Below are 25,902 nucleotides of genomic sequence, written 5' to 3'. Positions count from 1 at the left end.
CACTATAACAACTGAAAAAACAAGGATAAGTCCTATTATTGCTATTATTTGGCATTCTCTTATCATTTAATTCCACCACAATCATCACTGTCACAAAACAGACTGATTTTAGCGAGTGTGATGAGTTATTTGAGCCAACACGATTCCTGAAAGGAGGGTTTTACACATGAGTTAAAGTAAATAATGTTTCCGGGACGCAGCGCATAATGATACCGCGCCACCCCTCCCGCCTATCACCACACACTCCAGGTGGGCCAGTGGATCTGGGCGCGCGGCCGAGGCTGTACTACCCATCCACGAAACATTGACCTCACCTACGCGCTGTCATTCAGTGATTGATTTAATAGAACTGAACTACCGGAATACATTTTAGTTGGATATAACCACCAAAACAGTAAATTTTCTAGATCTTGCCTCTTGTGTCACGAGAATGACGATGAATGGGCTCTAAGAGAAAGCCCAATGTTCTCGGAAAGACGCACCTTTTCCCCGCCGGCCCACGCGCTCAGATCCCCTTGGCCTATCTATAGGATAAGACTGCGGCTATCTTACCGAGAGGACACGGGTTAGATTTCAGGGAAGCCATTAAAAGTTTTAAATGAGTTTGAACCGTTTTATCTTAAGAATCTCTTAGTGAATCACATTAGTGTATAAAGAGTCCTCTCAAATAAGGTTTTGGAAATATATATCAGAATTCAGTCCAGTTACTGAGTCAAAGTGGTCTGGATGTGTCTCAAATACTACATGATACACAATAAGAGATGGCATGGCTAAAACTGTTATTGATATTCCCAGGACTTCCTAATGGGCTTCGGTCAGACAAAATTAAACTAATAAATGCAACGTTAATCATGGTTGTTGATTTTTTTTATCCTTGTAATAAATTGTTTTACGATTTTGTACCCTCAGTTCACAAAACAAATAATGAGTGAATGTTTTATCTGCCTTACAATAGCATTTAATGTAATTTAAACTGTGGGGGTTTTATGAACAATTCTAACTTCAATTGGCCATAAAATTTGATAGAGTAGCGTTCGAAGATATCGAAGAAGACCATTAACTCTCAATCGAGCGAGTATACGTAGGACGAAATCATTACTAAACGGTCTGTACAATCATTAATTAATGAAATAACCACGTACCATTGTGTGATACCATTGTCATGATAACAATACAATTGGTATTAAAATTGTATATTTGTATTGAATATGTTGGAATGTGTGCATATTTATGAGAAATAAAGTTTATTCTATTCTTCTATTCTAAAACGAAATCAATTAACTGAGAATGGGTTTTAACGTACCGTTGCCTTTAAAGCACGTTTTTTACGGTCGTCGGTTCTCCAAATTACCACTTTTATAGTAAATTCGTTCACTTTACTGGCCTATATAAATCACACAATATATATAGAACACTATATATAGAACGCAAACGGTCTTGTAATATTATTGCGACACCAACTGTTAAGGTATTGTCTTATCACTTAACACTAGATTAGTTGATAATTTTTAACACATAAGATCGATTTATTAGAAAATTAGCTTTATTCATTAACAGTCTTAGTGGATCTAAAAAAAACTGTATTACAAATTTATTTTAATAGAGTGCCACTATGATTGAAGAAAAATCATGTTCATGCTAAATTATTAACAAACAAAGTCTTAAAAGAACTGGTTTTTATTTTCTACTATTACTTCATTTACTTTTTTTGTTTAAAGAGTGGAGATTATGTTGAAAACCCAGTTAATGGTGGAAACTTTACTGCCTAAGTAATGTGTAAAATCTACTTTAAAAAACTTAAAATCCACTGTAAAATCTAATATTGATCATAGAAAACGTCATGAACTAATTATAGTAGAATTTAGCAAGTATAAAAACGTTGTTTACTTAGTAATGAAGGAGGCTGTTAAAGCGAAACGAGAAGTGTGTTTAATACCACCAAAACATGTATATTGTTTTTTTTATTTTTATTCTGTAATCAAGCATCGAAATTACTTTTTGGCATGTTGGCTCCAGAGGGACAAAAATATTGTTTTACAGTTAAATAGAACAAAATAAAGACCTGATGTGTCAAAAGTCGAGTACTTATTAAATTTTTTAATTCTCTGTTTAAACTTACTAAATATTAGGTTTCGGATTGTTATAGACAATGGTACATGGTTGATCCTATGTTCCATTACTTTTTATAGAAATGGTGGAGAAATCTATGAACATCGAGTAAAAATCATGGACACGTAAAGTTTTTTAAACTTTGATGATAAAAGATAATTACCTTGATATGTGCCATTGTGTTCATAGAAAGAATCATCCGAACCCAAATATTTTATTCTAAACTAAATTAGTAGGAGGATTAGTACAACGCATCTCAAAATTATGTATTTTTTAAGTTGTAAGAATAAATAACTAATTTAGATTCTTTTTATGGGATAGGGGTTATGTACAAATCCAAATCTATCGTTTGGTATAAAATTGTAGAATTTTATATCTGACGTAACTAAAATAATAAATAAGTTGTGGTAGCACACAAAGTCAAAAAAAATCGTATGCATCAGGCTATACGGTTTTCTTAAAACACATCGAATCCTCTAACCGAATCATTATGGTTTTTGTAAATCATCTAATACGTACCCAAAGATCAGTATTCTTTGGGTTCGAGACATGTTAATGCACGACTATTCAGAGTTTTCGTTAGTATCACAAATAACAGAAAATAATCAGTATTAAAACTATATAAATAATTCACTGTATAGAAATCAGGTAACAAATGAATGAAAGAAATAATTGCATTTTGGAATTAATACAAATTTCAGTGTCTAATTTTAAGAATTTATGTTGCTCTTAATTTATAATATGATAAATGTATAAAGATGGTAAATATAACCCCTGAACTTATATGAATAGACTACTACTTTAAAACGATAACAAACTATAAAAATCTTAAATAATTCAGAATTAGATTGTTTTATACTAGATACAGTAGATGAAGATAAAATATTACATATTTTAAGACAATAATGGGTTTAATACGTTTTTTATTTTTTTTTTTTTAATTTTGTATTATTGTATTGTAATATCCAGCATACACAAGTCCTTCTTTATTTTTATTTGGAGTTGTTTAACTTTGTCTAATTTTAACTTTACTTAAAATTTACGACTATCTTTTTTCATTTTTTTTCAAACAAATTTTGAAATGTAATAATCTTCTACATTTTCTGATTGTAAAATGTACTTTCTATTCTTTTCTATACATTATTAAAGAAAAGCAGTTATTTCTCTTTTTTATTATATTTTCTTTCATTCGAATTCACTTTGTAAATATTCAAATACAGAGTCATTCATATCTATTCCTTACCCCCGTTGTGATGTGATCTTCAATAAAATTGAAAAATACGTCTCCCCCAAAGCCACGTACAAGTTACGCCACTGCGTGATTTCTTTACACCAAAACAGTTGAACATTCGTATTTTTTTGGTGTTAAGCTCTTTTTATAGAAGGGGGGAGCTTTTTGCCCAAACAAAAAACTACTGATTAAAATATCTCTACAGTTAGACTTTGCGTTCCAAAAACGCGCTCACATACCACATATCGTTAAAAGTTGATATTAAAATTCGGCTTTCTCCTTCCGCACTCGCATGTTAGTATAAGTAATGAGTGTATGTAGTTGATTATGGATTATGACTGAGTATGACTGAATCTAATGTAATTATATCTTTCTATGTATATGTAGATGTTAAAAAAAAAAATTAAATGAATTTAATTTCATAACTCTTTCCCAATGAATTGTTTCAGATGAGATATTTGGCATGGACTCTGGTGGTGATCATAGTGTGGGGCTTTTCGGTACGGATCGCAATAATTAAGATAAAATTACATTTTTACAAAATATTAATGTTTTAATTTTACATGTTTTAATTTTATGCAATGCAAAAATAAAAATAAAATAATATTAATATTTATATTTTTCAATATTTGTTTATACTTATTTATATTTTTTATTTACTTTTTTTAATTATTTTATATTTATATTTATTTATATTTTTTGTACATTTATTGTTTTATTTGTATATATATTTTTTTTTTTTTTTACGTGCAGCAATAGAGGCACGTGTTAAAGTGACACGTCCATAATAAATATGATTATTCAAGCTAAAACAGTTATCTAGGTACATCGCTGACAGGCAGGATTCGACTACTGTAGTAAATAGCTTACTAAGGCATTGCTAAAACATATGGGAGCACTATAGTGTAATACAATTACTGCCAGCCTAGCCGACCACTCTAAAGGTTGACCACCTTTCAAAATGCATGGCACTCAAAGGACAGTCTTATTATTTATTTTTTCACACATAATATATACATTATCATGTTCAAATCACGTACGAGTATTTTAATGTGATATTAATTAATATGCAGTTTTACTGCAACAATGTTACAAAAGAATTACAAAACCTGATTTACTCTTGAATGTATTAAAATATCCTTTTTTAAGTTTATATAAATATCCTATTTAGACACCTTTACAGGTTTTAGATTATCACAGTTGATAAATCAATTTTGAAACAATAAAGAAATCGTATGAAAGATATGCTTTCATATTCTACTGTAAACTGTGGTTTTTATGGTATTACAATAGGCTAGAAAGGCCATGGATTTACTTTCTTATGCCAACCGACAATAATTTTAGTAGTGAATTTATTAACAGGGATCGGTAAATCCATATAGTGTACGAACGATGGGAGGAATTTATTACATGTACCGCAGTTATTTCCATTCTATTGAATGAGACGTAAAGAATACCAAGAAGACGATACAAAATTCCTTTGACGCACAGTCCGGAACCCACTCCGAGGAAATTGGGGTTAAAATTAATTTTTCATTAATTTCCACTGCTTTCAGTGGATTTTGTGAAAAGAAATTACTAGTATAAACAATATAAATAACACCATATCTGTTGTAAAGCACTTTATGTATATTTCATTTCGGTTACTAATAAATTATTGTTTATCAGGCAAACTCAAGCCTTGCAGATACTGAGTTAGAAGAAAACCAAGTAGAGGCAATCGCTGAAGAAGAGGACGCGAGTCTTCCCAAAAATTTACTCGAAGGCGAGACGGAGGAGGAAGGACTGAACACCACCGGACTTGAAACCCGCCGAAGACCCTTCCCTAGGCCAAGACCTAAACCTCGGCCTAAGCCAGCGCCACGGCCAGCGCCAAAGCCAAAATCAAATCCAAAACCAAAAACACAACCTAAATACACTGCTGATCCTAAAAATGACGGATCTTGGAACCAATTTACCCAATCATTCTTACATGGAGTAGTTCAGGAATTGGGTTCTGAATTAGTACATCAAGCTGTAGATATGTTACTGACATGTCGACAACAACTAATAGAAAAAAATAGCAGTAGTCTTAGTGACTGTATACCGTTTATTAACTTTCAAAATTATTTGCAAGAGAAAGAAACAAATGGACAGGAGGATACAACAGATGTTCAAGATGAAACATCTGATGGTCAATATGATACATCAAATCTTGATGAACGGTGGAACAGTGATCCAGGAAGGTTCGCTTAGCAGCCACCCATCCAGGACGCAGTCAATGTCAGCGGTGCTTGATCTGGTTATCTCTCGCTAGACACCGCACCCACTACACTGCGCCAGAGACTGTGGAATTTACTATCTAAAATGGGAGATTTCTGGATTTTTAAACAACTTTAAGGATAAGAGAAGTCTCATGATTATGCATGAGGTACTAAATACAAATTTTAAAATTAAATGAATTCCACATTAGAGTACAAAGTGCAATTTTATTTTCCTATTTTCCAACAGGAAATACCGAATCTTTTCCTCATAAATAGAATTAGCTTAGTCAATCGTGTAGCTCAGTGAATACCATTTTATTTTATCAGACTGTCCTCTGATTGTTACAATGAGCACGATGGTAAACTATAGCGAGGAGTTATCAAGGTTTCTACAACTACTGCTAAAGGTCTCTAGTCGTTATATGTAATATTAGTTGAATTAAAGTTTTTTTTTAATAAATCGTAATGGTGAGCGTTAGCGAAGCCTGTCATTCAACGGGCTGGAAATATTTAATTTCTGTCTCATGATATATCGAGAACGAGCTGACTTATAGATTTGAAGTGTTTCGAACAGAAACCAGTAGAGATTTGATTTTCCAATCAATGGTTGGCTAAAGATGTCTTGAATTGGGTGTTTTTTAATTACCTTTAATTTTGGAGGACCACCGATTTCTTGACATGAACGGAAACCGGTGAGAATCACCATATTACGCAATCGAGAGTTTTTCGATACAGGCGCGAACTAGCGTCTTGAAATAGAGAACCTCGATTGACAATCACTGTTTTACGGGGGGCGAATAGTGACATAATTTATGTTAATTACTTTGGGGAATGGATATTTAAAAGTCTTTAATGGGGAAAGCGTATATTGTCAGATTTAGCACTTCTGTACGACATGATAACAGGGTTGTCAATGGTTTCCAAACAAGGAAACAACTATTTGCTGACAAAATTAGACGAAGGGAACCTGCTTTTTTCGTGCGTCTTAAAGAGAAACTTGGTATTAAGTGCCTTGGTTTTAAAAGAGCTGCAATAGCAGGTAACTTTGATGGTGAACTCTCAACAAGTAATATCAAATTATCTGATATTAATCACCAAGTGTAATAAACCCCTTTTTAGAAGGGTTTTCTCACTAGAAGCAGACTGGAACCGTCTACAGAGGCCTGCAATAACGGAAAAGAAATAATTGAATTCTTTACGAATTGCAAATTCTTGAAAGCTAGAACTGGCCCCTAGAAGGATCCGTTAAATGTGGTGAAAAAGAAATACAAAATGTCTGTGCAAGAATTAAGCTAAATTAAAAGAAGATTAAAAAGAGCTTCAGAGATTGCTTATAAAACAGCACGACCATTCCATCAACCGTTTCTAAACCCTCTAATCAATTGCTGCAATCTCATCAAAGTGTGAGCGGGGCTTTGGTCACATGAACGTAATGATGTCACCATCTAGATCGAGACTTACCTACATTCATGTATCAGTGCTGATATTTATCAGGCTGAATGGACCAATCATCAGGACATGGAAACCAGGGGAATACATCAGGACAGGGCTACAAAACCGTTCAGCCGATTTACTAGAACTCGACGAGGTCAACCTGACAGAAAATAAGTGGGAAAGGACGTATTTGCTAACTATTCAGTTATAGTTTAGTTTTACTTCGTTCTTTGTTATTTTTGGAATATAAATTTAATTTAAAGAAAGAGGTTATTATAGTAAAGTTCATTGAACCTTCATATCAATTCTTGATTACATGTAATAAAGTACTGCTAAATAAATAATTTAAATCCATAAAAATAAGATACCTATCTTATTTTTCTTATAATTTTCAATATAAGTTAACGTAAACTTCCTAAAGCCCCGATTTTATTCCGTGAGCATAGGTACATTTACTTTTAGGCCCGTAACTATTTTAGGTATTCCAGGAAATCATATAAAGTTTCCTTACAATTTTTCAAATCTACCTAGCGTTCCGACACTGGTAAATTTTGTCACTACACCACTGCTGGCCGAATGACAGTTTATGGAAAGAATCTCATTAACCAAACTTTGAACATTTGTATGATAAGTTAATTAAAATATGACGTACATCTTAGTTTGGAATGTATGATTAATAATTTTAAAAGTATTAATGAACATAATAAAATTATTAATGTTCAATTTGTCTATTTGAATAAAATATTGGATGAATCTAAGCTAGTCTGCTTGAGATGTGAAATGAATTTAAATGTTTTACGATTATTTCATAAAATAATACGTGCAAATGAACATAAAGACCGAATATAATGGAATTAGATTCGACACATAGTGAACCATAGTAACTGATATGTTATCATTAAAACATGCCGTTATTGAACAATGCACTATTGTTAGGAAAACAAAACAGCATTCTGTGCAGAAATTACTAACCATATCAAAATATTAAAAAATCAAAAAATAACAATACAATACACAAGTTAGAATTAGATCTAATTCGGTTTAAGAAACCAGATGCTTGACAACTATAGAGGACTTTCCTAATTCAATTTCCTAAGCTCAATTTCCTAAAAAATGTAAGCTATTAAAAACTCTCCCACTAATATTATAGATTATGCAACAAAATTAGATCCTGAACAATGGCTTCTATAATGAGAGAATCCACCCTATCTCATTTTACATGAAGTTGGAAATGTGTTACGTACCAAAGATCGTTTTATACTGTGCTATTCGTTTTTACCATTAATTGTAGATATTTAAACGTCATGGTTTACCATTTGTTGCATTTTTGTGGATATATCACAAAACCACACTAAAAAGGTACACTTATAAAGGTATAAATATTATACTGATATGTACTTGGTTCTAAAGATTGCAATCAACACAATCACCAGAATTACATTCTGCCATGAAACGCCTGCACATAAAATATTATCTCCAAATCCAACGCCACCACTGAAATTGACGACATCAAAATCAGCAGAACCATCAGAAACACATTCTTTATATTCGACCCCTTCAACGCCTTCACTTACACCATTATCTCATCCAAATTCAATCCCACCGCCGACATCTACTTCTCCGCGATCTACACAGTCATCGGAACCACATTCTTTACATACAACACCATCACCTGCACCACCATCTTCTTTAATAAGAACTCTATCAACGATACCATCGTTTCCTCACACTAAGCCAGTGCAAACTTCTTACGGTATAATTCCATTAACGAAGGAATCTACAACAAAACAAACACCTTCTTCAAATAATCTCTCTCCAAAAGAGACAATGGCCAATACCTTTAAACCACAAATGAAGGTTACTTCCACTCTGTATTCAACACCAACACCAACCTTTATAACTACAGCAAGGGCAAAGATAATCTTACAACGTCATTATGTTGTTCAACCCAAAGATACTACTAAATGGAATATGTTTGTTAATAGTTTCTTACAAGGTTTAGGCCTTACCCTTGGATATATTGCTGCGCAAGAAATTTCTACGATGTTGAAATCTTGTCGAAAAATATTAATTGATTTAAATAGTATTAATCTTGATGACTGTATAGAGTTTAAACTATTCCAAACCAATTTAGGCTCGTAAAGTCTGAAGAAAATATTGAAATACTAAATGAATCGAAATTTCAAGATTCAACAGCACAAACTCCAAGGGATGAGGTAAGACGAGCTACGGAAGAAACGACAGATAACACAACGAAAAGATTCCCTGATGACCCGTCCTATAATTTAGCTAAATAACTACTTCTGTTCAATCCTAATAAACGTGTTAAAATCTAGAATATACGTAATTAAATTATTTTAAATCCTACTAATAATATAAATACGACAGTTTATGAAAACTTATGTTTGTGTTTGGACGTTTTATTCTCGATAAAACCGAATCTAATGTACAGAATTAGACGAGATTAGGCATGGATATCATGAAGGAATGTACCAAACCCAATTTGCAGTTTTTATGCCAAAACACCGTCGAGGGTGCAGTGGGGGCGTTTTGCACTGAAGAGATACGATACAGATTAACTATATAAAAATACATATCATTTCTAGACTGAACCAAGAAAAAATACGATGATTAGGGAACAGAAACTTGAAAGCACGACATACAGTGTAGTGTATCAAGTTTACAGATTTGCGTACCTCTTCCGAGAATAAGAACTAACGAGAGGACAAACAAAGACAGCGAGGTGGGTAGCCCACAAAGAAATCACACATTTCATTTTAGGAAATTCAAATAATTGAACATTTTATTACCATATCGGGACGGTCCGAAAAAGTCTTGATGTGCAAGTGTTCGCACATTCTCTCGGCAACCAATTGAAGAACAATGGAAAGATTTAGCACCATTGAATATCCATTGAAGAGTGAGACATATCACGAAGTTAGGGGTTTCACTCCATACCTTCTGCCGAAGTACCTACTCGTAGATTGCATGCGCCGGAAGTACGTGCTTTTTAACTGATGTAGGCTTCTTAAGCTTGCATATGTATCGAGACAAGAAGACAAACTCGACTGTGGCGATTGTCGACTGTATAATTCTGTAAGTGCTCCTACACGCACAGAATCAGAAAAAAGAACCAGTCGCAATTTTGATTACCTCTGATTATCATAACCAAAAACACAGTAATAATATCTATTTGATACGTGCCTATATCAAAATTATCATAATGTGCATTGATGATACCTACGCCTTTAATACCATATTAAAGGTGAGTTTTCTAAAATATGATACGAACTTAGACTTTATTATTTCTCCACACTGGCCTAAAATACTTCAAGTCGTACTGATTTCTATTAAAAATAATGGTATGTTGCTGCAGCCAAACCACAGAGCCTCAAAATACTGCTCTATAAACTTTAAGTCTTTAAAGTTATTCTAGAACTGATCAGAAGATTGGAATATATTACAGTGACTACCGCTTATCACAGAAATGCGTCATTTATGTCATTTAAAAAAAATATAATAATAATAATCTAGTAATATTAAACTTTATTTGCTCTTAAACAGGATTTACAAAAAATATATATGATAAAGATAATTAACAATGTATGAAACATATTGCATCTATGAAAGAATATGAACAATTTATGGTTAACAGAACACTATTCTACATTAACAGATACAAAAGAGTACGATTCCTTCAAGGCGAGCCTGTTCAGAGAATTCTTACATCATAATATAAGTAACACATGCCAATTTTAGTATAAAGTAAACATATGAAATGAAAAAATGTAATAGTTTTATTAAGCTCTATGAAATAAATCGCTTATGGTATTGATAACATATAATCCACTAACAACAAAAACAAAAAAGAAGAGTGGTTCAAAGTCTAATACAAAAAAAAGAGTGCAAGAAATACACTAAAATGCTTACTAATAACAATACAAACAAACAGCAATAAACTAAATAAAGCAGTTACCATTACTGATACATAACGCTAACAGAATTTGAATATAATTAAAAAAATTAAGAACATATGCATATAATATAACGGCACATAAATAATTACTGAGAACCACCTTTATACTAAACAGTAAATTTTCAATATCATTACCCGTAAACAACCATCTTTTTAAAACTGTGCTATGTACAGCATATGAATTACTTCTTACATAAAAGGTTTTAAGACCTTCGTATACATACATATATTTTAAAGGTAAAACACAAACATGTGAAACATTTTTTAGTTTTAGTTCAGATCATTGTATTTTCCATGCTAGACGTTATCAAGCATTATATTTAAATAGTACTTTAAAGAATCTACCGTTAGAATTTTCATTGCCACTTCTCGATGCAACGCCTGTTATTTGACGTGACAACGTCTTAAATTAGGTTGCGGCTCGGAGTCACTCATGAAAAAAGTGTAACGCCCGGTAACGTTTACGATGCCCGTCCAGTGGGTCCGCCGCACGGGATCCGCACGGGATAAAGCAGATAACTGTGGGTCCGCCGCACGGGATAAAGCAGATAACTATGTTTATTCGTGAAAATGTGGAGTGCTTAGATTCGTCATTTACAACAACTACAACAATAAAGGTAAATAATTGTACACTGATATTTCATTATCGTAAACTATGATTGATTGTTTAATTGTTACATTGACACAAAAGTTGAGAAACTGAGTTTATAGGTTATGTCATACTATTGACAAATGTTGATAGTGTTAAGTAAATTATTAGTTTAAATCACTCTGTAATCAATCGTTAATTCAGTCGATTGAGAAGAAACAGCGCGTATTGCTAGTCAAACATTTAAAATAACAAATTATAACCTATAACCTGTCATAACAGTGCGACCAAACAAACGAACTAAACCGACCAATCACCACGAGAATTTAACTGTGTTTAGCAAGAATTTCAAGTTCCAATTTTAGTAAATGTTTTATTCAATTTTACCATTTACAATAACAAATTTTAATTAATTTCAAATTATGTACAATGTTTTAGTAAACAAAATAATATTTCTATAGTTAAAATTTGTGCAATTCTTATTTTCATTCAATTCCTTGTTCCTATTGTGCAATTTAATAATATTCATATCAATAAATATTCTAACCGAGAAAAAAGACGTTGTCACGTAAAATCTTCGCCCGTAAAACCGACATTACAGGCAACCATAATTTTTTTTAATACAATTAAAACATTGATAAGTATGACACTTCGTAAACTTAATTTGCCCCTAAGGTTGAAATTTATAAATTTTCTTTTGCTGTAGCTCTATATCAATGTCGTTTTTAATAAATTACAATTTGAGCATCTCCCAAATCAGAATTGACCTGAAATGCTATGTCATCTACTTCGTTAGCAAAATATCAAAACGCCGTATCATCAGAAAAAACTAGTTGCATGCCCGTAACCTTTCCATTTCAAAGATCATTAATATATACATACATATATATATATATATATAGTATATTTATATATATATATATATATATATATAACATTAAATTGTATAAATGGCAATTGCCTTATTTTATTTTTCAATAAACATTGAATGGCAAAAAGTATTTGCTCCGCCGTGGAGTCGAACCCGGATCTCTCACTTGCCCGGGTGAATGTGCTACCATTACACCACAGAGCATATATATATATATATATATATAGTATATATATATATATATATATATATTATATATGTAATGTATGTACCGTATATATCTGTATATCAAGAAAAGCACTAATCCCAGAACTGAGCCTTGTGGGACCCTACTTACTATAGCTCCAAATTCTCCTACATCATTAACTTTTACACACTGGCTTCTCCCAATCAAAGTACTAAACAAATTAAGAACGACACCCCTAATACCACATTTATATAATTTATTGAATAGAAATTTTATTAATTAACTGTGTCAAACGCTTTGGTGATATCTAGGAAAAGCCCACTTACAGAAACATCCGTTATATATACCAGATTCTACTTTTTCCATAGATTTAAGTAAAGCTGTCCTGTCTCTGTTTTCAAACCCTCTCGGAAACCAAATTGGTTCTTATTAAAAAATTATATGCTGTTTAAAAGCTTAATACTTTTCTTTTCACGCTTTTTTCACATAATTTAGAAAAAGACGACAAGAGTGAAATTGGTCTATAGTTATTACACTGTTACGTTTAGTCTTTCTTACATACCTGATATACAATACTAATACTGATTTCATACTATTCGGAAAACCCACATTCTGAACGCTAAGATTAATAAAATGCAATCGAACGTTACTAATTGTGGGATAAATAAACTTTGTTATTTTAGAACTAATACAATCAATGTATTACATTGTATTCAGCCTACAATACAGGCTGTGTATTATTATATTCAGGCTGTGTGCGATTAATCACCACATGTAAATCTATCTAGACCTGAAGACGTGCCATTTTTCAATGATCCAACAGCCTAAGACAGCTCATTTTCCAAAATCGGTTGAAAAAACATTGAATTACATGTGGAATAGTCATCAAAGTAACTATTATAATTTAAAAATTTACTTGACTTGGAACCATTTCACCTCTGTTCTGATGATACATTCATAAAATATTTATTAAATTGGTTAGCAATCTGGGAGATTTCATCAACAACTATACCATCTATTTCTAGACTCGTATCAATGTCAGTCTATTTGTTTTATTTACTATGATTACTTTCACGATATCCCATGATTTAGGACTGTTTTTGTGTTTCTCAAATAGTTTAGTATAATAATCATTTTTTAACTTTCGAATTTCAGAGTTTAGTTTAGTTGAGTTGAGTTTATGTAATCAACTTCAAATGATATAAAAATAATATTATTTAGTTGTTTTATTTTTTAACTTCTTTAATAGACTATCTCTAGTTTTTATGCGCTTAAATATAGAATCACTTATCTAAGGTTTCAGCTTAACAATATTTTTCTAGCTCTTGATTCTATTTTACATTTAGTAATTATAATACTTCACTGTTTAAGAAATGTATCAAAAACATTAGAAAAATCAGCCTGTAGAAAATCTCCATCCCAATCTGTTATATCTAGAATCTCTGTAAGAGTTTATACGGTAGGCCGTATGACTAACATTAACTTTGGCCTTGATATTGCTAAATGACCCGCCCACAATTGTCACCGTCACAACTGTAAGACAGTGATCAGTGATGTCACAATCGATAACCGAAGCTTTTAAAGTAATACAATACGTATTTGTAATTTTAGAAAGAATTTAGACAATACATGTTTGAGATGTCTGAGCCTTACGAGTAAGAAAATTAATTAAAGATTGTAATCCAAAGGAAGATAATAATAATTTGTACTCGTCAAATAATCTACTATTGTCTAATTTTGCTGTGCTCGGAGGGCCCAAATACTACCCTTTCTACAAATAAACGCTATCTGTGTGGAGGGTTGCGTTTACGTGCTAGCCGCTGAGATGAAGGCGCAACAATCTCTTTAACTACTTTAAATTCACGATTTCGATTTGCAGATTAGTATTGACAAATACGTTATTTTAAAAAAACACACACTATGACAATTTAAAAACGAGGATAAGTCCTATTATAGCTATTATTTGGCATGCTCTTGCCATTTCATTCCACCACACTGATGACTGTCACAAAACAGACTGATTTTAGCGAGTGCGATGAGTAATTTGAGCCAATACAATTCCTGAAAGGAGAGTTTTACACATGAGTGACAGGAAATGTTTTCGGGACGCAGCGCATAATGATACCCCGCCACCCCACCCCTAACGATAACCATACACTACAGGTCACGCGCGCAGCTAAAGTTCTCAAACTGTACAGATGGGCCAGTGGATCTGGGCGCGCGGCCGAGGCTGTACTACCCATCCACGAAACATTGACCTCACCTACGCGCTGTCATTCAGTGATTGATTTAATAGAACTGAACTACCGGAACACACATTTTATTAGGATATAACCACCAAAACAGTAAATATTCCAGTTCTTGCCTTTTGTGTCATGAGAATAACGAAGAATGGGCTCTAAGGGAAAGCCCAATGTTCTTGGAAAGACGCCCCTTTTCCCGCCGGCCCGCGCGCATAGATCCATTGGCCCATGTATAGGATAAGACTGCGGCTATCTTACCGAGAGGACACGGGTTAGATTTCAGGGAAGCCATTAAAAGTTTTAAATGAGTTTGAACCGTTTTATCTTAAGAATCTCTTAGTGAATCACATTAGTGTATAAAGAGTCCCCTCACATAATATTTCTGAAATATATATTGGAATTCAGTCCAGTTACTGAGTCAAAGTGGTCTAAATGTGTCTCAAATATTACATGGTACACAATAGGAGATGGCATGGCTAAAACTGTTATTGATATTCCCAGGACTTCCTAATGGGCTTCATTCAGACAAAATTAAACTAATAAATGCAATGTTAATCATGGTTGTTGATTTTTTTTATCCTTGTAATAAATTGTTTTATGATTTTGTGTCCTGTGTTTACAAAACAACTAGTGAGTGAATGTTTTATCTGCCTTACAAGCATTTAATGCAATTTAAACTGTGGGGTTTTATGAACAATTCGAACTACAATCGGCCACCAAATTTGAGAGTCGCGTTCGAAGATATCGGAGAAGACCATTATCTCTCAAACGAGCGAGTATACGTAGGACGAAATCATTACTAAAGTAAACGGTCTGTACAATCATTAATTAATGAAATAACCACGTACCATTGTGTGATACCACTGTCATGATAACAATACAATTGGTGTTAAAACGAAATCAATTAACTCAGAGTGGGTTTTGGCGTACCGTTGGCTTTAAAGTACGTCTGTTTACGGTCGTCGGTTCTCCAAATTACCACTTTGATAGTAAATTCGTTCACTTTACTGGCCTATATAAGAACACAAACAGTCTTGTACTATTATTGCCACACCAACTGTTAAGGTATTGTCTTATCACTTAACACTAGAATAGTTGATAATTTTTAACACATAAGATCGATTTATTAGAAAATTAGCTTTACTCATTAACAGTCTTAGTGGATCTAAAATAAACTCTATAACAAAATTATTTTAATAGGGTGCCACTGTAATTGAAGAAAAATCATGTTCATGCTAAATTATTAACAAACAAAGGCTTAAAAGAACTGGTTTTTATTTTCTACTATTACTTCATTTACTTTTTTTGTTAAAAGAGTGGAGATTAGGTTGAAACCCCTGTTAATTGTGGAAAATTTACTGGCTAAGTAATGTGTAAAATCTACTTAAAAAAAAACTTTAAATCCACTGTAAAATTTAATATTGCTCATATTAAACGTCAAGAACAAACTATAGTAGAATTCAGCAAGTATAAAAATGTTGTTTACTCAGTAATGAATGAGGCTGTTAAAGCAAAACGAGAAGTGTGTTTATTGTTTTTTTTATTTTTATTCTGTAATCAAGCATCGAAATTACTTTTTGGCATGTTGGCTCCAGAGGGTGGGACAAAAATCTTGTTTTACAGTTAAATAGAAAAAAATCAAGACCTGATGTGTCAAAAGTCGAGTACTTATTAATTTTTTTTTTAATTCTCTGTTTAAACTTACTAAATATTAGGTTTCGGATTGTTATAGACAATGGTACATGGTTGATCCTATGTTCTATTACTTTTAATAGAAATGGTGGAGAAATCTATGAACATCGAGTAAAAATCATGGACACGTAAAGTTTTTTAAACTTTGATGATAAAAGATAATTACCAGATATGTGCCATTGTGTTCATAGGAAGGATCATCCGAACCCAAATATTTTATTGTAAACTAAATTAGTAGGAGGATTAGTACAACGCATCTCAAAATTATGTATTTTTTAAGTTGTAAGAATAATTAACTAATTTAGAATCTGCTTGTGGGAGAGGGGTTTTGTACAAATCCAAATCTATCGTTTGGTATAAAATTGTAGAACTTTATATCTGAAGTAAGTAAAATAATAAATGAGTGTTGTGGTAACACTCGAAGTTAAAAAAAATCGTATGCATCAGGCTATACGACTTTCTTAAAACACATCAAATCCTCAAACCGAATCAATATGGTTTTTGTAAATCATCTAATACGTACCCAAAGATCAGTATTCTTTGTGTTCAAGACAACTTAATGCACGACTATTTAGTTTTCATTAGTATCACAAATAACAGAAAAAAATCAGTATTAAAACTATATAAATAATTGATTATATAGAAATCCGATAACAAATTAATAAAATCAATAATTGTACTTTGGAATTAATACAAATTTCAGTGTCTAATTTTAAGAATTTATGTTGCTCTTAATTTATAATAAAATACATGTATAAATGTATAAGGATGGTAAATATAACCCCTGAACTCATATTAATATGTACTATTTTAAAACGATAACACAACTATAAATATTTTAAATAATTCAGAATCAGATTATTTTATATTAGATACAGAAGATGAAGATAAAATATTACATATTTTAAGACAAACAGTTTTAATATGTTTTTTATTATTAAAGTTTTTTAATGTTATATTATCCAGCTTATACTCGTAATTCTTTATTATTATATGGAGTTGTTTTAACTTTGTCTAATTTTAAGTTTACTTACAGTTTACGTTTATCTTTTTTTAATTTTTTTTCAACCAAAAGTTTGAAATGTAATAATCTTCTACGTTTTCGAATTGTAAAATGTAATTTTTATTTTTTCTATACATTATTAAAGAAAAGAAGTTATTTCTTTTTATTATTATATTTCCTTTCATTCTAATCCACTTTGTAAATATTCAAATACAGAGTCATTCATATCTATTCCTTACCCCCGTCGTGGTGTGATCTTCAATAAAATTGAAAAATACGTCTCTCCCAAAGCCACGTACTAGTTACGCCACTGCGTGATTTCTTTGCACCAAAATAGTTGAACATTCGTATTTATTTTGGTGTTAAGCTCTTTTTATAGAAGGGGGGAGCTTTTTGCCTAAACGAAATACCACTGATTAAAATATTTCTAAAATTAGACTTTGCGTTCCAAAAACGCGCTCACATACCACATATCGTTAAAAGTTGATATTAAAATTCGGCTTTCTCCTTTCTCTTGTTAACAAACACTCCCATGATAGTATAAGTAATGAGTTTATGTAGTTGATTATGGATTATGACTGAATATTACTAATTGTAATGTAATTATATCTTGCTATGTATATGTAGATGTTAAAAAAATTTAAATGAATTTAATTTCATAACTCTCTCCCAATGAATTGTTTCAGATGCGATATTTGGCATGGACTCTGGTGGTGATCATAGTGTGGGGCTTTTCGGTACGGTTCACAATAAATAAGATAAAATTACATTTTTAAAAAGTATTAATGTTTTAATTTTTATGCAATACAAAAATAAAAATATAATAATAACAATAATTAATATTAATATTTATTTTTTCAATATTTTTTATATTTATATTTTTATATGTTTATTTTTTTATTTGTTAATATATTTTATTATTTTTTTTACGTGCAGCAATAGAGGCACGTGTTAAAGTGACGCGTCCATAACAAATCTGATTATTCTAGCTGATTATTCTATGGTTTACAATAAATAAGATAAAATTACATTTTTACAAAATATTAATGTTTTAATTTTACATGTTTTAATTTTTATGCAATACAAAAATAAAAATATAATAATAATAATAAATAATATTAATATTTATTTTTTTCAATATTTTTTTATTTTTTTATAAATGTATTTTTTTATTTACTTTTTTAATTATTTTTTATTTATATTTTATTATATTTTTATATGTTTTAATTTTTATTTGTTAATACTTTTTTTCCGTGCAGCACGTGTTAAAGTGACACGTCCATAATAAATATGATTATTCTAGCTAAAACAGTTATCTAGGTACATCGCTGACAGGCAGACTTCGAAAAGTAAATAGCTTAGTAAGGCATTGCTAAAACATATGGGAGCACTATAGTATAACACAATTACTGCCAGCCTAGCCGACTACGCTAAAGGTTGACCCCCTTTCAAAATGCATAGCACTCAAAGGACAGTCATATTATTTATTTTTTCACACATAATATATACATTATCATGTTCAAATCAAATCACGTACGAGTATTTTAATGTGATATTAATTAATAAGCAGTTTTACTGCAACAACGTTATAACAAAGTTACAAAACCTGATTTACTCTTGATTGTATTAAAATATTCTTATTTAAGTTTATATAAATATCCTATTTAGACACCTTTACAGGTCTTAGATTATCACAGTTGATAAATCAATTTTGATACAATAAGAGAAAACGAGTGAAAAAGATGCTATCAAATTCTACTGTAAACTATGGTTATTATGGTATTACAATAGAAAGGCCATGGATTTACTTTCTTATGCCAACCGAGAATAATTTTAGTAGTGAATTTATTGACAGAGATCCGTACATCCATATAGTGTACGAACGATGGGAGGAATTTATTACATGTACCGCAGTTATTTCCATTCTATTGAATGATACGTAAAGAATACCAAGAAGACGATACAAAATTCCTTTGACGCACAGTCCGGAACCCACTCCGAGGAAATTGGGGTTAAAATTAATTTTTCATTAATTAATTCATTACTGCTTTCAGTGGATTTTGTGAAAAGAAATTACTAGTAAAAGCAATCTAAATAACACCATATCTGTTGTAAAGCACTTTATGTATATTTAATTTCGTTTACTAATAAATTATTGTTTATCAGGCAAACTCAAGCCTTGCAGATACTGAGTTAGAAGAAAACCAAGTAGAGGCAATCGCTGAAGAAGAGGGCTCGAGTCTTCCCGAAGATTTACTCGATGGCGAGACGGAGGAGGAAGGACTGAACACCGCCGGACTTGAAACCCGCCGAAGACGTATCGGAAAGCTAAAACCAAAACCTCAGCCTAAGCCAGCGCCACCGCCAGCGCCAAAGGTGAAGCCAAAGCCAAAGCCAAAACCAAAAACAAAACCTACAGCAAAGCCAACACCAAAACCGACGCCAAAAACAACTCCAAAACCGACCCCAAAGCCGACAGAAAAAGCAACACCAAAGCCGACAGAAAAAGCAACCCCAAAACCTACAGAAAAACCAACGTCAAAATCTACACAAGAACCGCCATCACTTGAAAAGGGAAAGAAATCCGAAACTGAATACACTGCTGATCCGAAAAATGACGAATCTTGGAACCAATTTACCAACTCATTCTTATATGGATTAGGTGATGGAGTGGGTTCTGAATTAGCACATCAAGCTGCAGATACTTTACTGACATGTCGACATCAACTGATAGAAAAAAATAGCACTAGTCTTAATGACTGTGATCCGTTTATTGACTTACAAAATGATTTGCAAGAGAAAGAAACAAATGGACAGGAGGAAACAACACATGTTCAAGATGAAACATCTGACGGTCAATATGATACATCAAATTTTGATGACCGGAGGAGCTGTGATCCAGGAAAGTTCGCTCAGCAGCCACCCATCCAGGACGCAGTCAATGTCAGCGGTGCTTGATCTGGTTATCTCTCGCTAGCCACCGCACCCACTACACTGCGCCAGTGACTGTCGAATTTACTATCTAAAATGGGAGATTTCTGGATTGTTAAACAACTTTAAGGATAAGAGAAGTCTCATGATTATGCATGAGGTACTAAATACAAATTTTAAAATTAAATGAATTCCACATTAGAGTACAAAGTGCAATTTAATTTTCCTATTTTCCAACAGGAAATACCGAATCTTTTCCTCATAAATCGAATTAGCTTAGTCAATCGTGTAGCTCAGTGAATACTATATTTTATCAGACTGTCCTCTGATTGTTACAATGAGCACGATAGTAAACTATATCGAGGAGATAAGGTTTCTACAACTACTGCTAAAGGTTTCTACTCGTTATATGTAATATTAGTTGAATTAAAGGTTTTTTTTTAAAATAAATCGTATTGGTGAGCGTTAGCGAAGCCTGTTACTCGACAGGCTGGAAATATTTAATTTCTGTCTCATGATATATCGAGAATGAACTATAGATTTCGAACAGAAACCAGTACAGATTTGATTGTCCAATCAATGGTTGGCTAAAGATGTCTTGAATTGGGTGTTTTTTTAATTGCCTTTAATTTTGGAGGACCACCGATTTCTTGACATGAACGGAAACCGGTGAGGAGGCTTGATGGTGAAAGGGTCTGATAAGGATGTCTTGAAGCACAGGATCACCATATTACGCAATCGAGAGTCTTTCAATACAGCTGCGGAGACGCGAACTAGCGTCTTGAAATGGAGAACCTCGATTGACAATCACTGTTTTACAGGGGGCGAATAGGGACATAATTTGTGTTAATTACTTTGGGGAATGGATATTTAAAAGTCTTTAATGGGGAAAGCTTATATTGTCAGATTTGGCGCTTCTGTACGACATGATAACAGGGTTGTCGATGGTTTCAGAATGTCTTCAAAACAAGGAAACAACTATTTGCTGACAAAATCAGACGAAGGGAACCTGCTTTTTTCGTGCGTCTTAAAGAGAAACTTGGTACTAATTGCCTTGGTGCTAAAAGAGCTGCAATAGAAGGTAACTTTGATGGTGAACTCTCAACAAGTAATAGCAAATTATCTGATATTAATGACCAAGTGTAATTAATTCCTTTTTAGAAGGTTTTTCTCACTAGAAGCAGACAGGAACCGTCTACAGGGGCCTGCAATAACGGAAAAGAATATATAATTCAATTCTTTACGAATTGCAAATTCTTGAAAGCAAGAACTGGCCCCTAGAAGGATCCGTTAAATGTGGTGAAAAAGAAATACAAAATGTCTGTGCAAGAATTAAGCTAAATAAAAAAAAATATTAAAAAGAGCTTCAGAGATTGCTTATAAAACAGCACGACCATTCCATAAACCATTTCTAAACCCTCTAATCAATTGCTGCAATCTCATCAGAGTGTGAGCGGGGCTTTGGTCACATGAACGTAATGATGTCACCATCTAGATCGAGACTTACCTACATTCATGTATCAGTGCTGATATTTATCAGGCTGAATGGATCAAACATCAGGACATGGAAACCAGGGGACTACATCAGGACATGGCTACAAAACCGTTCAGCCGATGTTACTAGAACTCGACGAGGTCAACCTGACAGAAAATAAGTGGAAAAGGACGTATTTGCTAACTATTCAGTTATAGTTTAGTTTTACTTCGTTCTTTGTTATTTTTGGAATATAAATTTAATTTAAAGAAAGAGGTTATTATAGTAAAGTTCATTGAATCTTCACATCAATTCTTGATTACATGTAATAAAGTACTGCTAAATAAATAATTTAAATCCATAAAAATAAGATACCTATATTATTTTTCTTATAATTTTCAATATAAATTAACGTAAACTTCCTAAAGGCTCGATTTTATTCCGTGAGCATAGGTACCTACATTTACTTTTAGGCCCGTAACTATTTTAGGTATTCCAGGAAATCATATAAAGTTTCCTTACAATTTTTCAAATCTACCTAGCGTTCCGACACTGGAAAATTTTGTCACTACACCACTGCTGGTCGAATGGCAGTTTATGGAAAGAATCTCATTAACCAAACTTTGAACATTTGTATAATAAATTAATTAAAATGTGACATGCATCTTAGTTTGGGAGGTATGATTAATAAAATTTTAAAAGTATTAATGAACATAATAAAATTATTAATGTTCAATTTGTCTATTTGAATAAAATATTGGATGAATCTAAGCTAGTCTTGCTTGATATGTGAAATGAATTTAAATGTTTTACGATTATTTCATAAAATAATACGTGCAAATGAACATAAAGACCGAATATAATGGAATTAGATTCGACACATAGTGAACCATAGTAACTGATATGTTATCATTAAAACATGCCGTTATTGAACAATGCACTATTGTTAGGAAAACAAAACAGCATTCTGTGCAGAAATTACTAACCATATCAAAATATTAAAAAATCAATAAATAACAATAAAATACACAAGTTAGAATTAGATCTAATTCGGTTTAAGAAACCAGATGCTTGACAACTATAGAGGACTAATTTCCTAAAAAATGTAAGCTATTAAAAACTCTCCCACTAATATTATGGATTATGCAACAAAATTAGATCCTGAACAATGGCTTCTCTAATGAGAGAATCCACCCTATCTCATTGTACATGAAGTTGGAAATGTGTTACGTACCGAAGATCGTTTTATACTATGCTATTCGTTTTTACCATTAACTTTAGATATTTAAACGTCATGATTTTCCATTTGTTGCATTTTTGTGGATATATCACAAAACCACACTAAAAAGGTACACTTATAAAGGTATAAATATTATACTGATATGTACTTGGTTCTAAAGATTGCAATCAACACAATCACCAGAATTACATTCTGCACATGAAACGCCTACACATAAAATATTATCTCCAAATCCAACGCCACCACTGAAATTGACGACATCAAAATCAGCAGAACCATCAGAAACACATTCTTTATATTCGACACCTTCAACGCCTTCACTTACACCATTATCTCATCCAAATTCAATCCCACTGCCGACATCTACTTCTCCGCGATCCACACAGTCATCGGAACCACATTCTTTACATGCAACACTATCACTTGCACCACCATCTTCTTTAATAAAAACACTATCAACGATACCATCGTTTCCTCACACTACGCTACTGCAAACTTCTTACGGTGTAATTCCATTAACGAAGGAATCTGCAACAAAACCAACACCTTCTTCAATTAATCTCTCTCTAAAAGAGACAATAGCCAATACCTTTAAACCACAAACGAAAGTTACTTCTACTCTGTATTCAACACCAATGCCAACTTTTATAACTACAGCAATGGCAAAGATAATCTTACAACGTCATTATGTTGTTCAACCCAAAGATACAACTAAATGGAATATGTTTGTTAATAGTTTCTTACAAGGTTTAGGCCATACCCTTGGATATATTGCTGCGCAAGAAATTTCTACGATGTTGAAATCTTGTCGAAAAATATTAATTGATCTAAATAGTATTAATCTTGATGACTGTATAGAGTTTAAACTATTCCGAACTAATTTAAGCTCGTAAAGTCTGAAGAAAATATTGAAATACTAAATGAATCGAAATTTCAAGATTCAACAGCACAAACTCCGAAGGGATGAGGTAAGACGAGCTACGGAAGAAACGACAGATAACACAACGAAAAGATTCCCTGAAGACCCGTCCTATAATTTAGCTGAGCAACTACTTGTGTTCAATCCTAATAAACGTGTTAAAATGTAGAATATACGTAATTAAATTATTTTAAATCCTACTAACAATTATAAATACGACAGTTTATGAAAACTTATGTCTGTGTTTGGATGCTTTATACTCGATCAAACCGAATCTAATGTACAGAATTAGACGATATTTGGCATGGATATTAACTAGTAACTATCCTATTTATCTTAAAAGTTGGATGGAAGAATGTTTAATACTGACGAATACTACTATCGTCGAAACGTAGTGTTCTATTTTTGTAACAATAATGATGACAAATACACGACAACTTGTGATACTTTGAAACATTACTTGTAAATGTATAAGATAACTGGGGAATACTAATGCTGGGCGATGCTAATTCAAGGTCCAATCGCTGAATAAGTATTTTTGAAACTGTCCATGCACTGAATAAGCACCCCTATGCATGCATGACGTCACAGCTCAGGGCGTGCTTATTCCAGTGGATGCTAAGACAGCGTCCCTAGATTTATAAAAGCACGGAGGGACACTGCACTAACATGACTACTGTTCAATTTGAGGAATCAAAGGAGTTCAGTATGCCAAACCAATCATAAAGGAATGTACCGAACCCAATTTGCAGTGTTTAGCCAGAAAACCGTCGAGGGGGCAGTGGGGACGTTTAGCACTGAAGAGACATACGATACAGATTAGCTATATAAAAATATATATAATTTCTAGAATAAACCAAGCAAATAGAATGATTAGCGAACAGAGACTTGAAAGCACGACATACAGTGTAGTGTATCAAGTTTACAGATTTGCGTACCTCTTCCTTGCGTACCGAAAAATTCTTGATGTGCAAGTGTTCGCACATTCTCTCGGGAACCAATTGAAGAACAATGGAAAGATTTAGCACCTTTGAATATCCATTGAAGAGTGAGACATATCACGAAGTTAGGGGTTTCACTCCATACCTTCTGCCGAAGTACCTACTCGTAGATTGCATGCGCCGGAAGTACGTACTTTTTAACCGATGTAGGCTTCTTAAGTTTGCATATGTATCGAGAGAAGAAGACAAACTCGACTGTGGCGATTGTCGACTGTATAATTCTGTAAGTGCTTCTACACGCACAGAATCAGAAAATAGAACCAGTCGCAATTGTGATTACCTCTGATTATCATAACCAAAAACACAGTAATAATATCTATTTGATACGTGCCTATATCAAAATTATCATAATGTGCATTGATGATACCTGCGCCTTTAATGCCATATTAAAGGTGAGTTTTCTAAAATGTGATACGAACTTAGACTTTATTATTTCTCCACACTGGCCTAAAATACTTCAAGTCGTACTGATATCTATTAAAAATAATGGTATGTTGCTGCAGTCCTACCACAGAGCCTCAAAATACTGCTCTATAAACTTTAAAGTTATTCTAGAACTGATCAGAAGATTGGAATATATTACAGTGACTACCGCTTATCACAGAAATGCGTCATTTAAAAAGGATATAATAATAATAATCTAGTCATATTAAACTTTATTTGCTCTTAAACAGGATTTACAAAAAATATATTTGATAAAGATAGAATAATAAACTGTAAACTAAAACCCTTTTAAAATTCTTTTATTTCAGACACGTG

The 25,902-nt window shown here is 32.5% G+C and overlaps 1 protein-coding gene across 1 annotated transcript; it reads left to right on the top strand.

Annotated features, from left to right (window-relative positions):
* The first annotated feature begins 1,450 nt into the window (after window positions 1-1,450).
* On the top strand, window positions 1,451-20,715 carry LOC124361994 (protein TsetseEP-like). Its single transcript, XM_046816125.1, has 3 exons — window positions 1,451-1,468; window positions 3,790-3,840; window positions 19,745-20,715. The coding sequence occupies exons 2-3, from the start codon at window positions 3,790-3,792 to the stop codon at window positions 20,534-20,536; spliced, it is 843 nt and encodes a 280-aa protein (XP_046672081.1). The 5' UTR covers window positions 1,451-1,468; the 3' UTR covers window positions 20,537-20,715.
* The last annotated feature ends 5,187 nt before the right edge of the window (window positions 20,716-25,902 follow it).

Source organism: Homalodisca vitripennis, chromosome 5 (assembly GCF_021130785.1).
Source record: "Homalodisca vitripennis isolate AUS2020 chromosome 5, UT_GWSS_2.1, whole genome shotgun sequence".
NCBI classification, from domain to species: Eukaryota; Metazoa; Arthropoda; class Insecta; order Hemiptera; family Cicadellidae; genus Homalodisca; species Homalodisca vitripennis.
Note: the sequence above shows the minus strand (reverse complement) of the source record. Positions and strands in the feature narration are given on the sequence as shown.

What these genes read in the sequence shown, in the direction of transcription:
- LOC124361994 (XM_046816125.1), top strand. Translation starts at nt 3,790, where the DNA reads ATGAGATATTTGGCATGGACTCTGGTGGTGATCATAGTGTGGGGCTTT. An exon ending in TCATAGTGTGGGGCTTTTCG is followed by an intron (nt 3,841 to 19,744) that starts GTACGGATCGCA and finishes ATTGTTTATCAG; the next exon opens with GCAAACTCAAGCCTTGCAGA.